The sequence below is a fragment of the Lissotriton vulgaris genome, chromosome 1_2 (assembly GCF_964263255.1).
Source record: "Lissotriton vulgaris chromosome 1_2, aLisVul1.2, whole genome shotgun sequence".
In the NCBI taxonomy this organism is placed as follows: Eukaryota; Metazoa; Chordata; class Amphibia; order Caudata; family Salamandridae; genus Lissotriton; species Lissotriton vulgaris.
In genome coordinates this window covers 251297659-251318941 of record NC_141686.1, presented here as the reverse complement: position 1 = coordinate 251318941, position 21283 = coordinate 251297659, and the positions used below count along the sequence as shown (strand labels likewise).

Here is a 21283-nt window from a genome sequence, read left to right as displayed (position 1 = left end):
TGTTTTATCAGTATTAAGTTTATATCCTGAATATATACCAAACTGCTGAGCCAAGTTGTTTAGTTCTTGTATTGCAGTATCCGGCCTGTTTGTCACTATTGCTAGATCATCTGCATATGCTAAAATCTTGGTAGTATGACCGTGTGATATCACTGGGGAAATTCTCTCCGTTGCCACAATTTTCCTGATCAGAGGGTCTATATATAGCGCGAACAAAATGGGTGAACACGGGCAACCCTGACGTGTGCCCCTTTTAATCGATATCTCCTCTGATTGGAGCCCCATGGTGGTAATTCTAGCCACCGGGTTCACATACATAGCCCTAATACCCTTCCTACAGTTTTCTCCAAAACCCCTTTTCTCCAACACCTCCCACATAAAATTCCATACAACCCGATCGAACGCCTTCTCGGCATCCAATAAAATCATGGCCATGTCACTCCCAGCAGCAGTAACCGCATCAAATAATGCAATAGCCCTAGCTGTATGTTCGGTGGTACCTCGCCCTGGGACAAACCCATGCTGCCAGGGTGACACCAGATGACCTATAATTCCTCCTAGTCTCTTAGCCCAAACCTTTGAATATAGTTTCGCGTCTGTATTTATCAAGGAGATTGGCCTATACGACCCAGGATTATCCTCTGGCTTCCCCTTTTTGTGAAATACCACAATGTTTGTCTGCTTCCACGTATCCTGGATGATACCTGAACATATAACTCCGTTAAAGAGATCCACAAGGACTGGGAGAATTTCTTCACTCAGGGCCCTGTAAACCTCAATCGGAATTCCATCCGGGCCAGCTGCTTTGCCCAATGCCAGTTCACTTAACGCATTCATTATCTCCTCCCTTGTTATGCTTGCTTCCAGTCGATTCCTATCATCCTCCCCAATCCTAGGTGTTATAGGAAATTGATCTTGTCCATGGGACACCCCCCCTGGCTCATGATCGTAAAGCTTTTGATAAAACTCTTGAAACACCTGTACTATGGATTTTGGGTCGTTGTACTCTCTCCCATTAAATTTCATCTTACTAATTTTGTTTCTGTTCTGATCTTGTCTTATGCGTAATGCTAATACTCTCCCAGCTTGCTCCCCCGTCTCATAACGCCTCGCTCTTTGTGTCTGATATTCACAAATCTCCTTTTGGGTAATTAATTTTAAAAGGTCCCCCTTAATCCTGGCCATATTTCTTAAGGTCTCACTGCTATCCTTACCAGTTATTATTTCATCAATATGGTATCTCTCTTTCTCTGCTAGATCTGCTGTCAATTTATCTATCTTAATTTTGTCCTCTTTCCTGATTCTCGCTGAGCAGCTAATCGTCTCCCCCCTTAATGCAGCTTTGAACGATTCCCAAACCCCATTCCTAGAGGCACTATATCTGTTACAATCAAAGAATTCTTTCGTCCATCTTTTCATATGTTTTAGGAATCTTTCATCATTTATTAGCTTTCTCTCAAAAGTCCATCTGGATATTTTCCTACCTACACTGGGAACTTTATATTCAAGTATCAAGGGGTTGTGATCAGAGATTACCCTCGGTAATTTCTGAATATTTACCTTGCCTATCTCCTCTTGTGAAATAAAAAAATAATCCAGCTTGGAATACTTTTGTGCTGGATGAGAGAAATACGTGTAACCACGGTCACCCGGCATCTTTTCTCCCCATACATCAAGCAAGCCGTGAGATTGTACCATGGAGCTGATCGCTGTATTAACTTTACGTTTCCGCCCTGTAAAACTAGTCCCCAGTTGCCAATCCATAGAAATATTCATGTCCCCACATACTATCATTGGGGCTGACCAGTTAGCCAATTCCTCCTCTAACTTATCGAACACCATAGGATCATCCTCATTTGGACCATATATTACACCTAACGTAAACCCCATACTCATTTCTGCTAAAATCCATCTACCCGAACCATCCGTTTTTATGCGTTTAGCACCGCCCAGATAATTCTTAGCTAATATAGCCACTCCTCTTGTCGTTGTTGTCTGGGTAGAACATCCGATCAATGAGAACCCATACAGTTCTAAGACCTTCCTATTATTCCAAGGGATATGGGTTTCCTGTACACAGACTATATCCATATTATTCGATCTCACCAAATGACTCATTCTCTGCCGTTTCTTCCAATCATTTAACCCCCCAGCATTTATACTACATATTCTAATGTCTGGCATATTTTACACGTTTACCTTCACAAAAATTCATATCCAGATACCTGATATCAGCTTGAAAACTATTCCTTTCCGTCTCAAATTTTAGTTTCATTATTTTCACCCCCCCTTCCCTCCCCACCCCCACCCACTCCTCCCTCTGCACTCTCACCCTCCCCCTCCGAGGCTCCAAACTAGGGCCTCCCCTCACCCCCCGCTAGTTTAGAGGCGCTCAGACCTTAGGTCTGTGCATGTGATGGTTGCAGCTCAGTGTGAGGGAAGAGATCACGCTTCACCCTTTTATACTTTAACTAGACCCCTTCCCCTTTTTTTTAATTATTTCACCATTTTCTTTTTTTCACCCTTTCACCCCTTAATGAAAACCTCTCACCCAAAAGTTGAACACTCCCCCTAAGGTACATCAAACAGATTTCCTAGTACAATTTGGCATTACTCCATCTATGACTCCATCTATGACTGCAAGAACTCTTTGGCTTTAATCTCTGAGGAGAAATAAAATACTTTCCCGCCCTGGATTACTTTCAGCTGGGCCGGATTAATCAGATAAGCCTGCATACCCTTGTCCTGAAAAGGTTTTATCATTTGTCGCAGCCTCCACCGCCTCTCAACTGTAATGTGACAAAAGTCCGGACGGACAAAAAAGGTATACTCATCTACTGTTCTTTTTTTATCAGGCCTTGCCCTCTCAGAGATTGCTTGTCTTAGGTTGAAATTACCCAGAAAAATTAATATCGCCCTAGGTTTATCCCCCTCTTTAGCCCTTTTGTGGATATCAGATGGGGTGCGATGCGCTCTCTGGATTTCCCTATCGAAATCCCAATCTTTCAGTTCTATGAAGGCGGACGAAAACAGTTTAACAATGAAACCTCTCATGTCAGTCCCCTCAGCCCCCTCCGGAATTCCCAGGACACGGAGGTTATTTTGCCTTGATCTATTCTCTAACGACTCCAGTTTCCATTGGATGTCCGCAATATTTTTTGCTTGAGTGTCAACTTTATCAACTGCTACTGCAGCATCCGCTTCTGTAGATACCACTCTCTCTTCCAAATTGGTCACTCGTTCGCTCAGGTTCACACATGCCTTGGTAAGTTTTCTCACCACCCCTTGCATTTTCCTGACCGCCGCCTGTGATCTCCGACTTTCTTGCCGTGATTCTTCTCTGTGAGCCAGTATCTCCTGGTGAATGGCCTCCAAGAGTGACATTTGTGCTGAGTCTCCTTCTGGGTTATCTGCTGAGGCATTCGGTTGTAATACATCTTTGCTTTGATTAGAGACTTTCACTCTCCCCACCAATTTTACTGCTGTATTAGGGGGGCTACTTTCCTCCGGTTCTACGTCACTGCCAGTCTCTATATCACTGGTTTCCTGTCCCGAACTGTCTCCTCCATCCTCCGACCATTCACCGCCTTCAGATACTGAGAAAAATGCCTCACTCAGTGCCTCTTTTTTACTGCAGCTACTTCCCCCCCGTATTGTCTTCCAAAATTTTTTCTACGCCAGGGAGAAGTGTATTACTATCCCCCAACTGAGCTCCTACTGTCATCACCAATTGTTGTTCCAATTGTTGTTCACTTTCACCTTCACCTTCACCCATTATTACTGTATTTGGTTGATCGGCAGGTTCTTCCACTGTAGTGCCCAGTGATGCCTCCTCATCACCAACAACAACCAGGGGAGCAGGGGGAGCCGGGGTAGCAGGGGCAGCAGTAACAGCCTGTATGTTATCTTCCTTTTGTTCTTTTAAGTCCTTGGTCTTATTCAGTTTTTGAAAAATATCCGAAATTGGGATAGTACCCGCGTTATCCGGATTTCCTTTACCGGCAGCCTGCTGTGCTGATTTTTTAACTTGAGGGGACCCTTGCTTTTTTTTCCCCTTACTAACATCAATGTCTGATGCCTCCGCTAACTCCGCTGCTGCCTTCCTCCTAGCAGCCGCTTTTGCACTGGCACTCTGCTTAGGGGCCATTATTTCCCTCCGCCTCTCCTCTATCCCAAATGTCTCCTTACCGGTTGGGGAATCTCCGTTTTCCGCCGTCTCCGTCTCTGCCTCAATCTGCAGAGCTCCGATGCCCTCCAGAGTGCTCTTTATCTGCCCCCTTTCGCCACACGGTAGATTCAAAACCGCCTTTCCTTGCTTCACGCAGAGCTTCTTTTTCTGCCGTGTTCGCCGCCTCCACACCAACCTCCGCGAGGCTTCCAGGCTGAATACAAACTCCGTGAGCTCCGTGAGCTCCGCTACCTCCGCTTGCGGTCCGCTGACGGCTCCGCCTCTGAGCCTCCGTGTCAGCTGCAGGATCTCCCGGAGCAGCCGCTTCAGCTGCAAACTGCAGGTCAGTTTCATCCAGCCGCGTTTCCTCCAAAACCTCTGCTTTTTCACCTGATCTCCTCTGTCAAACCGGTTTCGGAGACTCGAGCTTCCATCCAATTCCGATTAGAGTGGAAATACGGGGCCTTAATCCTCCATAACGCTCCTCCTCACACGAGCTGCTTTCCCGACCGTCTCACACGGTCGCCATCTTGCCTCCCTCATCCACATCATTGTCACAGTCAGAGTCCTGCTGAGAGCCCATGGCAAACATGGGCGAGGGAGGCTGTGGATCTGGGATGGACAGCTGGTCAACTGTCCGCTTACGACGTTGGTGCATGGGGTCGACGGTGGAGGAGCCAGACCCAGTGAAAGAAAACGGCACCAAAGGGAAGGAAGCAAAAGAAGATGGAACCGTCGTCAACGGTGCCGACGATTATGATGGCACAGGCGTCGACGGAGTCACTGCAGAAGGATCCAACGTCGACGGGGCCGCAGTCGACGGAACCATCGTAGACGGTAAGGTTGTCGACAAAGTCGTCGTCGTTGATAAAGCCGCCGTTGTCGGAGTAGTAGTCGACGGGACCGACGACGAAGATTTCTTTAGAACTTTCATCAACGATGATTTGCTGACGACGAAGCATTAACGTGTTTTATGTCGACGAAGGTATCACTTAGCTTTAAGACTGTCCCGTCGACGATACCTGGCTTCGTCGTCGACGGGACAGTCTTAAAGCTAAGTGATACCTTCGTCGACATGGAACACGTTGATGTTGCCGTCGTCGACGATCAGGAGGCTGATGTCGTCGTCACTGTCGCCGTCGACGATCTGGAGACGGCAAATTTCGTCGGCCGACGATCGTCGGCGCTCCCGTCGACGAAGAAACATGTTTCGGAGCAGAAACATGATGGGAAGCAGCAGAAGACGCCTGAGAACCAGGTCTCGTGGGTATAGACGTAGTAGGAGGTGGTGAGGACACCGCAGGAGCCACAGTCAGTGAAAGTTTCTTCTTTTTCAGAAATGGAGAAGGCATATCCTGCACACTACTACGTTTGGAGGCTGCTTTTGAAGGTCCAGATAGCAGGCTTTCTGCATCCCACAGTCCCGAATCCTTATCCTTAAATCTCTGAAGCCAAAGGAGGAGACTGCCTTCTCTGTTCTTAAGGGTCTTTGTAGAGAAAGTTCTGCAAAACCTGCATTTACCAACCTCATGGTCGGGATAAAGACAATAAATGCACTTCTTGTGGGGGTCCTCAGAGTAAAGATGTATTTCCCACAAGAAGAACAAGGTCTAAATAAAGACTTCTTACTTGAAGATATGCTGAAAACACAGGAAACTTGAAGAAGTTAAGAAAACTGAGCAGAGCTCAGGGAGACTACCTTCACACGACGTGTGGTAGAAAATCTGAGGGACTGAGCTCTGAGGAAAAGGTTCTGGAAGGGTGCTGGCGACTGATTGGCTGTAGTTTGGACTAACATAAGGACAGGAATGTGTTACAAGTGTTTTCTCTCTCTACCATGTATTCCTATGTAGGAATTGTTTTTGTGTATTTACTATATTTTTCTAGTATATATTTTTTGTGTTATGTATTTACATACATATGTTATTAGTGTGTTATTGCTATTTTATTTACCGTGGGACTCCCACTTCGACGACGGGGATTATTGAAGCATGTGAATCTATGAAAGACACCCTAATACTGGAGAACTGAACAGATACTCATGCTAAGGTAAGTGTTTGTTCCTTTGTTGCTGGCCTATGATTTTTCCGCCCGTGCAAAGTCCCTGGTGCAGTGAACCAGCTTAATATATGTGTTTTAATTAAAGATGATACTCTAAATAAATCCAGGGATGTGCTGGCCTATGACTGCAACATGGTACTTGCGATCTTTACTGTGCCAAACACTATATACTGGTGTGCTCTTGCACAGCAAATACAGAAGGTAAAGTGTGCACTAGTTAAGTCAACTTATGTATGTATTGGCAGTGCTGGATTTTACAGCAAGGAAAGTGATACCGCCTGTTAGGGAAGCTTTTGAAACTAGTTGTGATACAGCATGTGTTACTCAAAAGAGTATTATGCAGATTATGCCTAAAGATAGTGACCTTTTAAAACTTTCTGCATAAACAAAACATTGAGAATATAAGGTGAGAGTGCGGAAACTTTTATCTTGGGTGTTTAGACAGCTGTTCGGTACATCACAAGTCAGATGTTCATAGGGGAGAGTGTCATGGAAATTTCAGCAGATGTGTAGATGCGCACAGAAACAGTGCAAAGAAGGCAGAAACACAAAGAAAACACATTTATTTTCGAGAATCACAATACTATTGTTGAACAGTAATGGTGATTTAGACCATTGCAGATCTGGATCTTGCAACATATTTTGAGATGTGTTGCTTACAGATACAACACTGTCTTCTGCTCCCATCCTCGATTGGGAGACAAGCTTCCCTTTCCAGAGTGCTCAGCAGTGAAAGTTTGTTTTTGTCGCTTCTGCCCAGGGTTATCCAGATGGGCAGTATAAATAGATAGATCAAAGGTCTCTTTTTTCAGCCTAGGTGGATGGTCTCTCCTCTTAACAAAGAACACACCATCTACTACTTTCAAAGAAGTTTATTACGCTCATCTCGAACAAACCCTGGCCATGATGGATCCAAAGTATGTGGGCAATGGAAATCCGATGCTGTAGGGCAGTGAGCTAGTCGCGCAAAAAGTCTGTAGCAGGAGCTCCCTGACTTGGTGCCAGACTTCAAGGTTTTTTAACCTTCTTAACAGAAGACGAACTGGAGGCAGATTCCCTTCGCTTTCTCTAGATTGAAATAAAGATGAGGTAAGTATACATACAGCAAAATAATTGACAACAGATAAGAATCACTTGCGTCATTCTAGACATATACCTTCTACCGGCTTTTAATATATAGACCTATGTGGTCTTCAGTATTACAGTTCTCTACTCAATAATATTATACCATGTTTCAACCCAAACCTTTTTTAAATTTCTGTATCACCTGGTGTGCACCCCATCTGCTTGGTACTCCATTTACCTGCTACGGACTCAGTAAGTAGACATATTTAACAATATTCATGCATAGAGAGTGCCTTGCCTCCCTGATGTCACAATTTGGAAGTACTTTTCTTCTGAATATTTTAGTTCTCTTCAGGCAGGGAAGTGTTTTATCGTACAATATCTCCCATCCCTCCTTTCGAGGTTGTATGTTACAATTCTTGATCTGCTTCTTAAAGATCCTGTGGTTTAAATTATGCACCATTTTGACTGTCCACCTCCTAACTGGTTCACCCTGTCTGGTTAGATCTCTCTCTGCATGTTGATATTTCTATTGCACTTCACATTGTGAAGCTGATATCACAATATTTTGAGGTCACCTAGGATTATGGCCAAGCACAATCCCTTTCGCTTGGGAGATTTCTAAGATATCTCATCTTGTAGTGCTTTTCAGGGATGCTGTGCTGTAGGGACAAAGCTCCATCAACTAAATGCATTGTTTCTAAAGAAGGCCCATTTTTTCTACTACCTTTACCAACATTATGAACCATATGAAAAGTCTAGTTTTTCATCAATACAGTCACGCATCTTACTGCCTGGGCCCCTTATTACGTATGAACTCATTATAGGGTACCAGTCTGTTTTCCCAAGTCAAACTATTTTTCACTTGCTATTCTGTAGAGTTGACTCAGTTTACCAGAATACTTGTTAGCTGACTAATCCAGCATCCTTGTAGAGTCAACTAACTGAGCTTCACCCTCAGGCTGTTAAACTATTTTCCAAGCCTCTAGGGTTGAACAATAGCAAATGTTTCACAGAAGGCTAAAACGATTGGATCTGTACATCTCTGTTTCAATCTAAAGCTAAACTCAATGACTCTTTTTTTCTGCCATTTAGAAGTCAGTGATCATCCCATAGGTGCAAGCTTCTTTGCTACTTCCGCAGTTGTCAAGTGTTACACAAAAACTGTATCACTAGCGCTACACAGAAGCAATTTTACACATTTTGCCCAACTTAAAAAAGTCTTGAAATCACAATTAGTATAGTTTGCATTAGAGAACATATTCTGGGCTTTTGATGTAGTTATTTATTTAGTTCGAACATTTTTAATTGAATGAGAAAATTCCTATTTTCAAAATGAATAATGGCTAAAATCCTATATGTTTAATATACGTATGTAAATGTGTGTGTGTACATATATATCTATCCATACTAATATAATAAAGAGAGAGCCAAAAACCTTTGAGGCGGGTAATCTCAAGAACCACAGCACCAATCACAACACCCAATACAGCGCTGGAAAGGGCAGTTGCAGCAGAAGGACATAGGCTATGCAGACACCCACCATATACATTTAAAAAGTAAAAGAACCGTGACAGCAAAGTAGTCCCTTGTGGGCGTGTCTGCGTTGTGCTGTGGGCTTGTGCTGGGGGGGCGTGACAAATGCTGGGGGCGTGTGGTACGTTCCGCCCTTTGGGCTGGACTGTTCCCATGAGGCACAGGGTCAAGGCTGATTTACATATGGCCATGTCTGAACTGGGGTGGTGTGGCTGGATTTAGGCCGAGATCTCTGTACTGGGGTGAATGTATGACATTGTTCTGCATTCTGTCCATCAACTGTTGTTTTTGCATTTGTCACCCCGAGTGTGATGGGTATGCTCAGACGTGAGTCCCATGCTCTCCACACCACTGGAGTCTAGCTATCCTGGCTGAAGACTGCTGATAGCCAGAAAGTGGTCCTAGGATTCTTGAGTCCGGTCCAGGAAAGACATGGCTTGGCAGTTCAGCCTGGAATGTTCCTATGAGGCACAGTCAAGGCTGAGGTGGTGTGGAGTGCAAAAAAAATGATGGATTTAGGCCCAGATCTCTGTATTGGGCTGAATGTATGACATTGTTCTGCATTCTGACATCATCTGTTGTTTTTACATTCCGCCCTTCATGCCATGTCTCATATCGTGTGCTGGGGGTGTGGGTGGGTGCGAGGCGCGCGTTGATTCAAATATTTCATTGTTTTTTCTTCCCAGGTTCTGTACAATCCAGCTCTGGGTGTTCACCCTGCTCCCTTAAAATACACCTGCACCCCATAATCAAAAGCCAACCTTACTCCTTAAAATAACCCAACACCCTTAAACACTAACCCATCTTAACCCTATGAATATACCCTGTACCCCCAAACCCAAACCTATACCTAAATCCTAAAAATACCCCTGCACCCCAAAATCCCAAACCTAGCCTTAAACCATAAAAATAACCCTGCACCCCAAAACCCAAACCTACCCCTGAACCCTAAAATACCCCTTTACCCCAAAACCCAAACCTAGCCCTGAACCCTAAAAATACCCCTGTACCCCAAAACCCAAACCTAGCCCTGAACCCTAAAAATACCCCTTTACCCCAAAACCCAAAACTACCCCTGTACCCTAAAAATACCCCTATACCCCAAAATCCAAACCTAGCCCTGAACCCTAAAAATATGCCTGTACCGCAAAACCCATACCTATCCCTAAACCCTAAAAATACCCCTGTACCCCATAACCCAAAACTATATCTGAACCATTAAAATACCCAAACACCCCAAAACATATACCTCAGTACCCCAAAACATATACCCCTATACCCATACTTGCTTTATCCAAACATTTTTAAAAAACATGCTTTTACCATTCATGCATTTACAACGAATTTCGTTGTAAATGTATGCGTGGTAAAAGCATATAAAATGTAATGCCATGCGTTATAATGGCATTGCGGAGTCATGGTACTTTCGTAATGAAAGTATGCAGAGTGATGGTATGCGGAAAGAAATTTGCGGAATAATGGGTGTTTACCCTCCCCCGTAAGTACATTGGTGGCACGGCGGCCCACATCTCCAATAACATACTCATATTTTTTCACCATCAATTGGAAAAATGCACAGGTCTCTCTCATTGATGCCCAGCACCGACATACACTTTTAGACACACCTCCCACCACAAGTTCTAGAATTGCGAACTTCAGAGATGGGCAGCTACGTTAGAATCTCGGCATCAGCTCAAGATCCTGTGATTCCAGGCAAATCGCTTTGTCTCCCCGTGCCTACCACAAATCAATGTGTTCTTCTGTAATGTAAATTGTGCTCATGCCATGTTGTCGAGTTTGCGCTATATAATATTGCAAGGAAAATAAAGTAGGGAAACTCGAGTTCACACACTACTGAACGCGCACTCTTAAGTGCATCAGCAGTGCACTGTGAATCGGAGCGTTTCACAGGCCTGTCACAGATAAGAAATGCTATCAAAATGAAATCCTATGAAACAATACACTACTGGCCGGCAGCAATTCATACCCGGACAACGTCGGGACGGGCTGCTAGTACTAATATAATAAAGAGAGAGCCCAAACCTTTGAGGCGGGTAATCTCAGGAACCACAGCACCAATCACAACACCCAATACAGTGTTGGAAAGGGCAGTTGAAGCAGAAGGACATAGGCTATGCAGACACCCACCATATACATTTAAAAGGTAAAATAACCGTGCCAGCAAAGTAGTCCCTTGTAGGCGTGTCTGCGTTGTGCTATGGGCGTGTGCTGGGGGCGTGACAAACGCTGGGGGCGTGTGATACGTTCCGCCCTTCATGCCATGTCTCATATCATGTGCTAATGCCACCCTGCTCCATTTAAATACCCCTGCACCCCATAATCATAACCCACCCTTACTCCTTAAAATACCCCAACACCTTTAAACACTAACCCATCTTAACCCTATAAATATACACTGTACCCCAAAACCCAAACCTATCCCTAAACCCTAAAAATATCCCTGTACCCCAAAACCCAAACCTAGCCCAGAACCCTCAAATAACCCTGTACCTCAAAACACAAACCTACCCCTGCACCCTAAAAATACCACTGTACCCTAAAACCCAAACCTAGCCCTGAACCCTTAAAATACCCCTGTACCCCAAAACCCAATCCTACCCCTGATCCCAAAAAATACCCCCGTACCCCAAAACCCAAACCTCGCCCTGAACCCTAAAAATAACCCTGTACCCCAAAACCCAAACCTACCCCTGAACCCTAAAATACCCCAAAACCCAAACCTAGCCCTGAACCTTAAAAATAACCCTATACCCCAAAACCCAAACCTATCCCTGAACCCTATAAATACCCCTGTACCCCAAAACCCATACCTATCCCTAAACCCTAAAACTACCCCTGTACCCCATAACCCAAAACTATATCTGAACCCTTAAAATACCCAAACACCCCAAAACATATACCTCAGTACCCCAAAACATATACCCCTATACCCATATTTACCTTATCCAAACATTAAAAAAACATGCTTTTAACACGCATGCATTTACAACGAATTTCGTTGTAAATGTATGCGTGGTAAAAGCATATAAAATGGAATGCCATGCGTTATAATGGCATTGCGGAGTCATGGTACTTTCGTAATGAAGGTATGGGAGTATTGGTATGCAGAAAGAAAGTTGCGGAATAATGGGTGTTTACCCTCCCCCATTAAGTACATTGGTGGCACGGCGGCCCACATCTCCAGCAACATACTCATATTTTTTCACCACCCATTTGAAAAATGCACAGGTCTCTCTCATTGATAGCCAGCACTGACATACACTTTTAGACACACCTCCCCGCACAAGTTCTAGAATTGCGAACTTTAGAGCTGGGGAGCTACGTTCGAATCTCGGCATCAGCTAAACATCCTGTGATTCCAGGCAAATCGCTTTGTCTCCCCGTGCCTACCACAAATGAATATGTTCTTCAGTATTGTAAATTGTGCTCATGCCATGTTATCGAGTTCACGCTATATAAAATTGAATCAGCAGTGCACTGTGAATTGGAGCATTTCACAGGCCTGTCACCGATAAGAAATGCGATCAAAACGAAATCCTACAAAACAATATACTACTGACCGGCAGCAACGTCGGGACGAGATCTATCTATCTATCTATCTATCTATCTATCTATCTATCTATCTATCTATCTATCTATCTATCTATCTATCTATCTACCTATCTATCTATCTATCGATCTACATATCTCTATATATCTATATATATATTACCTACTGGCGGTCGCCAGTAGGTATATATAGTTAGGACCTAGTTACCATAGGAAATTCCAAGCATTCTATAGGGAATAACTTTCCACCCCATTGAGGGATCTGCCTGTAATTTTCCTTAAATGTGCCTCGCTGCTCTCCGCTCCTTCCCTGAAAGTTTCGGGGGAATTCGTCAAGCGGGGTCCCAAAACGTGTTTTCCCCATGTTAATTTCCATAGGGACATTCTGACAAGGCTACAGCTCGAACGGCTGAACGGAATTATACCACATTTGGCAAAATGGTAGGGACTTGTATGCAGCAGTGCCTTTTGTATGTTTGGTGTAAATTCCTCCAGTAGTTCTTGAGAAAATTGAATTTGAAATTTTTCAAATGGCATTTTCTATGGGACCTTTAGACACGGCTACAGCCCGAACGGCTAAACGGAATTAAACCAAACTTGGCAAAATAGTAGGGACAGGTATGCAGTTGTGCCTTTTCTATTTTTGGTGAAAATCCCTCCAGTAGTTGTTGAGAAAATGAATTTGAGCAAATTATATATCTATATGCGCTCAACATTCTATTGGGATTAACTTTGGCACTGATTGAGGAATCTGTGTGTAATTTTTCAGAACTTTGGCCAGCTCGGCTCCGCTCCTTCCCTGAAAGTTTTGGGGGGATTAGTCTAGCGGGGGCCAAAAGGGGGGCCCCAAAACGTGTTTTACCCATGTTAATTTCCATAGGGACCTTTAGACACGGCTACAGCCCGAACGGCTGAATGGAATTACACCAAACTTGGCAAAATGGTAGGGCCTGGTATGCAGATGTGCCTTTGCTATGTTTGGTGAAAATCCCTCCAGTAGTTCTTGAGAAAATTGAATTTGAAATTTTTCAAATGGCATTTTCTATGGGACCTTTAGACACGGCTACAGCCTGAACGGCTGAACGGAATTACACCAAAGTTGGCAAAATGGTAGGGACAGGTATGCAGTAGTGCCTTTTATATATTTGGTGAAAATCCCTCCAGTATTTGTTGAGAAAATTGAATTTGATCAAATTAATAATCTATATGCGCTCCCCGTACGCGTACGGTACGCGTACGGTACGCGTACTGTACGCGTACGTGCACGTACCCTTACGTACGCAAGCGAGTTTCTGATTGGCTGGCAGTCGACTGTCAACATTCCAAACTGTCCAAACCAGGAAGTGTTGGCCACCATCTTGTTTTTCAGGAGAACTGAGGCACAAGAGAGCCCAAAACAAGAGTGGAAAACCCCCAACCTTCTATCCCTTCTCAGGGGGTACCAAAAGGACCCCCAAGGGGAAAAAAAATTAATAAATCGTGGGGTACGTGTACCGTGCGCGTACCCCGCGATTTAAAAAAAAAAACAATTTTTTTTTGCACTTGGTGGTCCTTCTAGGACCCCCTGAGAAGGGCTATGTGGTCAGGGGGTCTCAACCCTGCCCCCTTTTCGCGTTTTCAACTCTTGTTTTGTGCTCTCTTGTGCCTCACTTCTCCTGAGAAACAAGATGGCTGCTTAGGTGGTCCCAGAAGGATAATAACATATATAAACGTTATCCGCTAATAGAATTATCATTTACAAAACCTTTGAAATTTATTGAAAAAAAATATAGGTTTCACGCCTGATATAGTTAGGAATTAGCATTTAAAAAATCTTGCAAATTCACTGAAAAAACCATAGGTTTCAAGCCTTATATAGTTAGGAATTAGCATTTCAAAAACCTTGCAAATTCACTTAAAAAAACATAGGTTTCAGGACTTATATAGTTAGGAATTAGCATTTAAAAAACCTTGCAAATTCACTTAAAAAACCATAGGTTTCAGGCCTTATATAGTTAGGAATTAGCATTTTAAAAACCATTGAAATTCCTCCTATCAAGTTAGTTGTACTAACCATATTTCGCGCACCCGCAATCCACTGCTGATGATGTCACCTATTATATCATTCATGACAAGGTCAGTGACATCACTGATGACATCACTGATGACATCTCATTTGACATCACTGATCACATCACTGATGATATCATTCATGTGATAATACAATGCACCTCTTCACACTCTAATATAACCTTTGACACACCCAGCGTTAAATACAGACTACCATTCTTGAAACCATTGACACACCAATACCAGTTACTACATACGCACTCACTGATTCCTAGGTCTACACACACATTCACTCATTTACCCATAGAATCACTCATACATACAGTCACCCATCAATACAACACTATCATATGCACTCATACACCTATACAGACAATCACACACTCCAACTCATCCATGGAGTTACTCACACACCTAGTTAATCATGCAAAGAATCAATCACACTTCCATTTCCTCAACTATACAGTTATACACACAACACCTTACTTATTCAAACATATACTAACACATACTTACTCTAATATACAATCAATGATACAAGTACACAATGATCCATATAGCCACTCGCACATTCACTGGCTCTCATGTATAGTCATTTATAAATGCCAACTCTCACATGCACTGTGTTTTACATATGTACTTACTTGCACATGTAGCACTGAGATATCCATTCACTCACCAACACACCCATGCACACAATCAACCGCCCATATAGCTGTTTCCACATGCACTCTTGAACTCATACACCTAGTGAATCAACTGCTCACACATCTATGCACAGAGTCACACACCTCCCAGCCACCCACACACACAAGTCTCCCTTTCAAATATTTGGGTAACCAATCAATAACCCATATAGCTACTCATATAGCTACTGAGCAACACATGCAGCAGCTTACACAACAACAGACATACTGATGCACACATTCAGACAGTTTAGTCACTAACCCATGCATTTAGTAAAACACATTTAATCACTCACTCATACAGCCAGTCACGCACCTACTAAATCCTTCATCCAGACACTTATACATCCACTCATTCTTCAATATGTAAAACATTTAAACTTTACAGAAACACACAGTCACTGGATGATGTCATCAGTGATGTCAAATGAGATGTCATTTGAGATGTCATCAATGATGTCATCAGTGATGTCACTGACCATGTCATGAATGATGTAATATGTGACATCACCAGCAGTGGATTGCGGGTGCGCGAAATATAGTTAGTACAACTAACTATATAGGAGCAATTTCAATGGTTTTTTAAATGCTAATTCCTAACTTATAAGGCCTGAAGCCTAAGGTTTTTTAAGTGAATATATATATAGATATATATATATACATAGATATCCATACTAATATAATAATATAATAATTGCCTTCATTGACGCCGAGCCCTTCCAAGCACCAGAGCACTTTTGTGAGAGCCTGCTGCAGCCGCCACGCCTCGCCGGACCCGCTTCGCCGGTCCCGCTTCGCGGTCTGCAGCGGCCAGCTACACACTGCAAGGGGCCTCATCTGAACTGACCGGCAGGGCTGCGAGCTAGAGCGGCGGACTCCAAGGACCAGGATTCCCTGCGCGCCCTTGTCCAGCTGGGCTGCTCTCCCTGCCGGCCCCGCCCCCTCCTCTACAGGTTTAAGCGGCGTTCTTCCTGACCTCTGGTGAATTTCCTTCATTGCCTCATTGACGCCGAGCCCTTCCAAGCACCAGAGCACTTTTGTGAGAGCCTGCTGCAGCCGCCACACCTCGCCGGACCCGCTTCGCAGGTCCCGCTTCGCGGTCTGCAGCGGCCAGCTAGACACTGCAAGGGGCCTCATCTGAACTGACCGGCAGGGCTGCGAGCTAGAGCGGCGGACTCCAAGGACCAGGAGTCCCCGCACGCCCTTGTCCAGCTGGGCTGCTCTCCCTGCCGGCCCCGCCCCCTCCTCTACAGGTTTAAGCGGCGTTCTTCCTGACCTCCGGTGGATTGCCTTCATTGCCTCATTGACGCCGAGCCCTTCCAAGCACCAGAGCACTTTTGTGAGAGCCTGCTGCAGCCGCCACGCCTCGCCGGACCCGCTTCGCGGTCTGCAGCGGCCAGCTAGACACTGCAAGGGGCCTCATCTGAACTGACCGGCAGGGCTGCGAGCTAGAGCGGCGGACTCCAAGGACCAGGAGTCCCCGCGCGCCCTTGTCCAGCTGGGCTGCTCTCCCTGCCGGCCCCGCCCCCTCCTCTACAGGTTTAAGCGGCGTTCTTCCTGACCTCCAGTGGATTTCCTTCATTGCCTCATTGACGCCGAGCCCTTCCAAGCACCAGAGCACTTTTGTGAGAGCCTGCTGCAGCCGCCACGCCTCGCCGGACCAGCATCGCGGGTCCCGCTTCGCGGTCTGCAGCGGCCAGCTACACACTGCAAGGGGCCTCATCTGAACTGACCGGCAGGGCTGCGAGCTAGAGCGGCGGACTCCAAGGACCAGGAGTCCCCGCGCGCCCTTGTCCAGCTGGGCTGCTCTCCCTGCCGGCCCGCCCCTTCCTCTACAGGTTTAAGCGGTGTTCTTCCTGACCTCCGGTGGATTGCCTTCATTGCCTCATTGACGCCGAGCCCTTCCAAGCACCAGAGCACTTTTGTGAGAGCCTGCTGCAGCCGCCACGCCTCGCCGGACCCGCTTCGCGGTCTGCAGCAGCCAGCTAGACAGTGCAAGGGGCCTCATCTGAACTGACCGGCAGGGCTGCGAGCTAGAGCGGCGGACTCCAAGGACCAGGAGTCCCAGCGCGCCCGTGTCCAGCTGGGCTGCTCTCCCTGCCGGCCCCGCCACCTCCTCTACAGGTTTAAGCGGCGTTCTTCCTGACCTTCGGTGGATTGCCTTCATTGCCTCATTGACGACGAGCCCTTCCAAGCACCAGAGCACTTTTGTGAGAGCCTGCTGCAGCCGCCACGACTCGCCGGACCCGCTTCGCGGTCTGCAGCGGCCAGCTAGACACTGCAAGGGGACTCATCTGAACTGACCAGCAGGGCTGCGAGCTAGAGCGGCGGACTCCAAGAACCAGGAGTCCCCGCGCGCCCTTGTCCAGCTGGGCTGCTCTCCCTGCCGGCCCCGCCCCCTCCTCTACAGGTTTAAGCGGCGTTCTTCCTGACCTCTGGTGGATTGCCTTCATTGCCTCATTGACGCCGAGCCCTTCCAAGCACCAGAGCACTTTTGTGAGAGCCTGCTGCAGCCGCCACGCCTCGCCGGACCCGCTTCGCGGTCTGCAGCGGCCAGCTAGACACTGCAAGGGGCCTCATCTGACCTGACCGGCAGGGCTGCGAGCTAGAGCGGCGGACTCCAAGGACCAGGAGTCCCCGCGCGCCCTTGTCCAGCTGGGCTGCTCTCCCTGCCGGCCCCGCCCCCTCCTCTACAGGTTTAAGCGGCGTTCTTCCTGACCTCCAGTGGATTTCCTTCATTGCCTCATTGACGCCGAGCCCTTCCAAGCACCAGAGCACTTTTGTGAGAGCCTGCTGCAGCCGCCACACCTCGCCGGACCCGCTTCGCAGGTCCCGCTTCGCGGTCTGCAGCGGCCAGCTAGACACTGCAAGGGGCCTCATCTGAACTGACCGGCAGGGCTGCGAGCTAGAGCGGCGGACTCCAAGGACCAGGAGTCCCCGCGCGCCCCTGTCCAGCTGGGCTGCTCTCCCTGCCGGCCCCGCCCCCTCCTCTACAGGTTTAAGCGGCGTTCTTCCTGACCTCCGGTGGATTGCCTTCATTGCCTCATTGACGCCGAGCCCTTCCAAGCACCAGAGCACTTTTGTGAGAGCCTGCTGCAGCCGCCACGCCTCGCCGGACCCGCATCGCGGGTCCCGCTTCGCGGTCTGCAGCGGCCAGCTAGACACTGCAAGGGGCCTCATCTGAACTGACCGGCAGGGCTGCGAGCTAGAGTGGCGGACTCCAAGGACCAGGAGTCCCCGCGCGCCCTTGTCCAGCTGGGCTGCTCTCCCTGCCGGCCCGCCCCTTCCTCTACAGGTTTAAGCGGCGTTCTTCCTGACCTCCGGTGGATTGCCTTCATTGCCTCATTGACGCCGAGCCCTTCCAAGGACCAGAGCACTTTTGTGAGAGCCTGCTGCAGCCGCCACGCCTCGCCGGACCCGCTTCGCGGTCTGCAGCGGCCAGCTAGACACTGCAAGGGGACTCATCTGAACTGACCAGCAGGGCTGCGAGCTAGAGCGGCGGACTCCAAGAACCAGGAGTCCCCGCGCGCCCTTGTCCAGCTGGGCTGCTCTCCCTGCCGGCCCCGCCCCCTCCTCTACAGGTTTAAGCGGCGTTCTTCCTGACCTCTGGTGGATTGCCTTCATTGCCTCATTGACGCCGAGCCCTTCCAAGCACCAGAGCACTTTTGTGAGAGCCTGCTGCAGCCGCCACGCCTTGCCGGAACGCTCTTCGCAGGTCCCGCTTCGCGGTCTGCAGCGGCCAGCTAGACACTGCAAGGGGCCTCATCTGAACTGACCGGCAGGGCTGCGAGCTAGAGCGGCGGACTCCAAGGACCAGGAGTCCCCGCGCGCCCTTGTCCAGCTGGGCTGCTCTCCCTGCCGGCCCCGCCCCCTCCTCTACAGGTTTAAGCGGCGTTCTTCCTGACCTCCGGTGGATTGCCTTCATTGCCTCATTGACGCCGAGCCCTTCCAAGCACCAGAGCATTTTGTGAGAGCCTGCTGCAGCCGCCACGCCTCGCCGGACCGGCTTCGCGGGTCCCGCTTCGCGGTCTGCAGCGGCCAGCTAGACACTGCAAGGGGCCTCATCTGAACTGACCGGCAGGGCTGCGAGCTAGAGCGGCGGACTCCAAGGACCAGGAGTCCCCGCGCGCCCTTGTCCAGCTGGGCTGCTCTCCCTGCCGGCCCCGCCCCCTCCTCTACAGGTTTAAGCGGCATTCTTCCTGACCTCTGGTGGATTTCCTTCATTGCCTCATTGACGCCGAGCCCTTACAAGCACCAGAGCACTTTTGTGAGAGCCTGCTGCAGCCGCCACACCTCGCCGGACCCGCTTCGCAGGTCCCGCTTCGCGGTCTGCAGCGGCCAGCTAGACACTGCAAGGGGCCTCATCTGAACTGACCGGCAGGGCTGCGAGCTAGAGCGGCGGACTCCAAGGACCAGGCGTCCCCGCGCGCCCTTGTCCAGCTGGGCTGCTCTCCCTGCTGGCCCCGCCCCCTCCTCTACAGGTTTAAGCGGCGTTCTTCCTGACCTCCGGTGGATTGCCTTCATTGCCTCATTGACGCCGAGCCCTTCCAAGCACCAGAGCACTTTTGTGAGAGCCTGCTGCAGCCGCCACGCCTCGCCGGACCCGCTTCGCGGGTCCCGCTTCGCGGTCTGCAGCGGCCAGCTAGACAGTGCAAGGGGCCTCATCTGAACTGACCGGCAGGGCTGCGAGCTAGAGCGGCGGACTCCAAGGACCAGGAGTCCCCGCGCGCCCGTGTCCAGCTGGGCTGCTCTCCCTGCCGGCCCCGCCACCTCCTCTACAGGTTTAAGCGGCGTTCTTCCTGACCTCCGTTGGATTGCCTTCATTGCCTCATTGACGCCGAGCCCTTCCAAGCACCAGAGCACTTTTGTGAGAGCCTGCTGCAGCCGCCACGCCTCGCCGGACCCGCTTCGCGGGTCCCGCTTCGCGGTCTGCAGCGGCCAGCTAGACACTGCAAGGGGCCTCATCTGAACTGACCGGCAGGGCTGCGAGCTAGAGCGGCGGACTCCAAGGACCAGGAGTCCCCGCGCGCCCTTGTCCAGCTGGGCTGCTCTCCCTGCCGGCCCCGCCCCCTCCTCTACAGGTTTAAGCGGCGTTCTTCCTGACCTCCGGTGGATTGCCTTCATTGCCTCATTGACGCCGAGCCCTTCCAAGCACCAGAGCACTTTTGTGAGAGCCTGCCGCAGCCGCCACGCCTCGCCGGACCCGCTTCGCGGTCTGCAGCGGCCAGCTAGACACTGCAAGGGGCCTCATCTGAACTGACCGGCAGGGCTGCGAGCTAGAGCGGCGGACTCCAAGGACCAGGAGTCCCCGCGCGCCCTTGTCCAGCTGGGCTGCTCTCCCTGCCGGCCCCGCCCCCTCCTCTACAGGTTTAAGCGGCGTTCTTCCTGACCTCCGGTGGATTTCCTTCATTGCCTCATTGACGCCGAGCCCTTCCAAGCACCAGAGCACTTTTGTGAGAGCCTGCTGCAGCCGCCACACCTCGCAGGTCCCGCTTCGCAGGTCCCGCTTCGCGGTCTGCAGCAGCCAGCTAGACACTGCAAGGGGCCTCATCTGAACTGACCGGCAGGGCTGCGAGCTAGAGCGGCGGACTCCAAGGACCAGGAGTCCCTGCGCGCCCTTGTCCAGCTGGGCTGCTCTCCCTGCCGGTCCCACCCCCTCGGTGACCATTCGCATAGCTATAAAGAGGAAGTGTCATTCCCGCAGCGCTGGAGCGCGCGGGAGGGCGCCGGGAGAAGCCCGGGACAAGGGCGGGACCGTCTGTGGCCGTCCGGGGCCGCTGGAGGCCGGGCTGAGCCAGGTTATTGTCATCTTGTATTTGTATACTCTTTCATTGACCACCGCTCTGCTTCCTGCCAGAAGTGTACTAAGTTTGTAACTTTGGGTTATGAAAGCTTAATCTGTCCTCTTTGGATATGAGTCACTCTGCTCCCCCAGGTGTAGGTATCTCTGTACTTGGCCCATTAGATACATTTTTTAAGAAATCCACCAAGGAGGTAGATATGGATCTACTCCTTGCAGAGAGAAGAGCTGAGCGTCGACGCTCAATTGAGCAATTAAAGAAAATTCCACTGCCCACACAGTCAGTTTCAAACCTCACTCAAGAAACGGCTGCCCAAGGGTTGAGCTCTATTGAGGATGATGTTACTG

General features: G+C 48.7%; 1 protein-coding gene across 2 annotated transcripts in view; it reads right to left on the bottom strand.

Moving 5' to 3' along the window:
- Positions 1-6775: 6775 nt before the first annotated feature.
- The window catches only part of DMAP1 (DNA methyltransferase 1 associated protein 1), a 406667-nt gene continuing 392159 nt past the window's right edge, over positions 6776-21283 (bottom strand). For both annotated transcript variants that reach the window (XM_086953169.1, XM_086953168.1), the window contains one exon: positions 6776-7297. In XM_086953169.1, the coding sequence (XP_086809295.1) occupies positions 7238-7297 (60 nt within the window). In that variant the 3' untranslated portion in view covers positions 6776-7237. The remainder of the gene's footprint in view (positions 7298-21283) is intronic.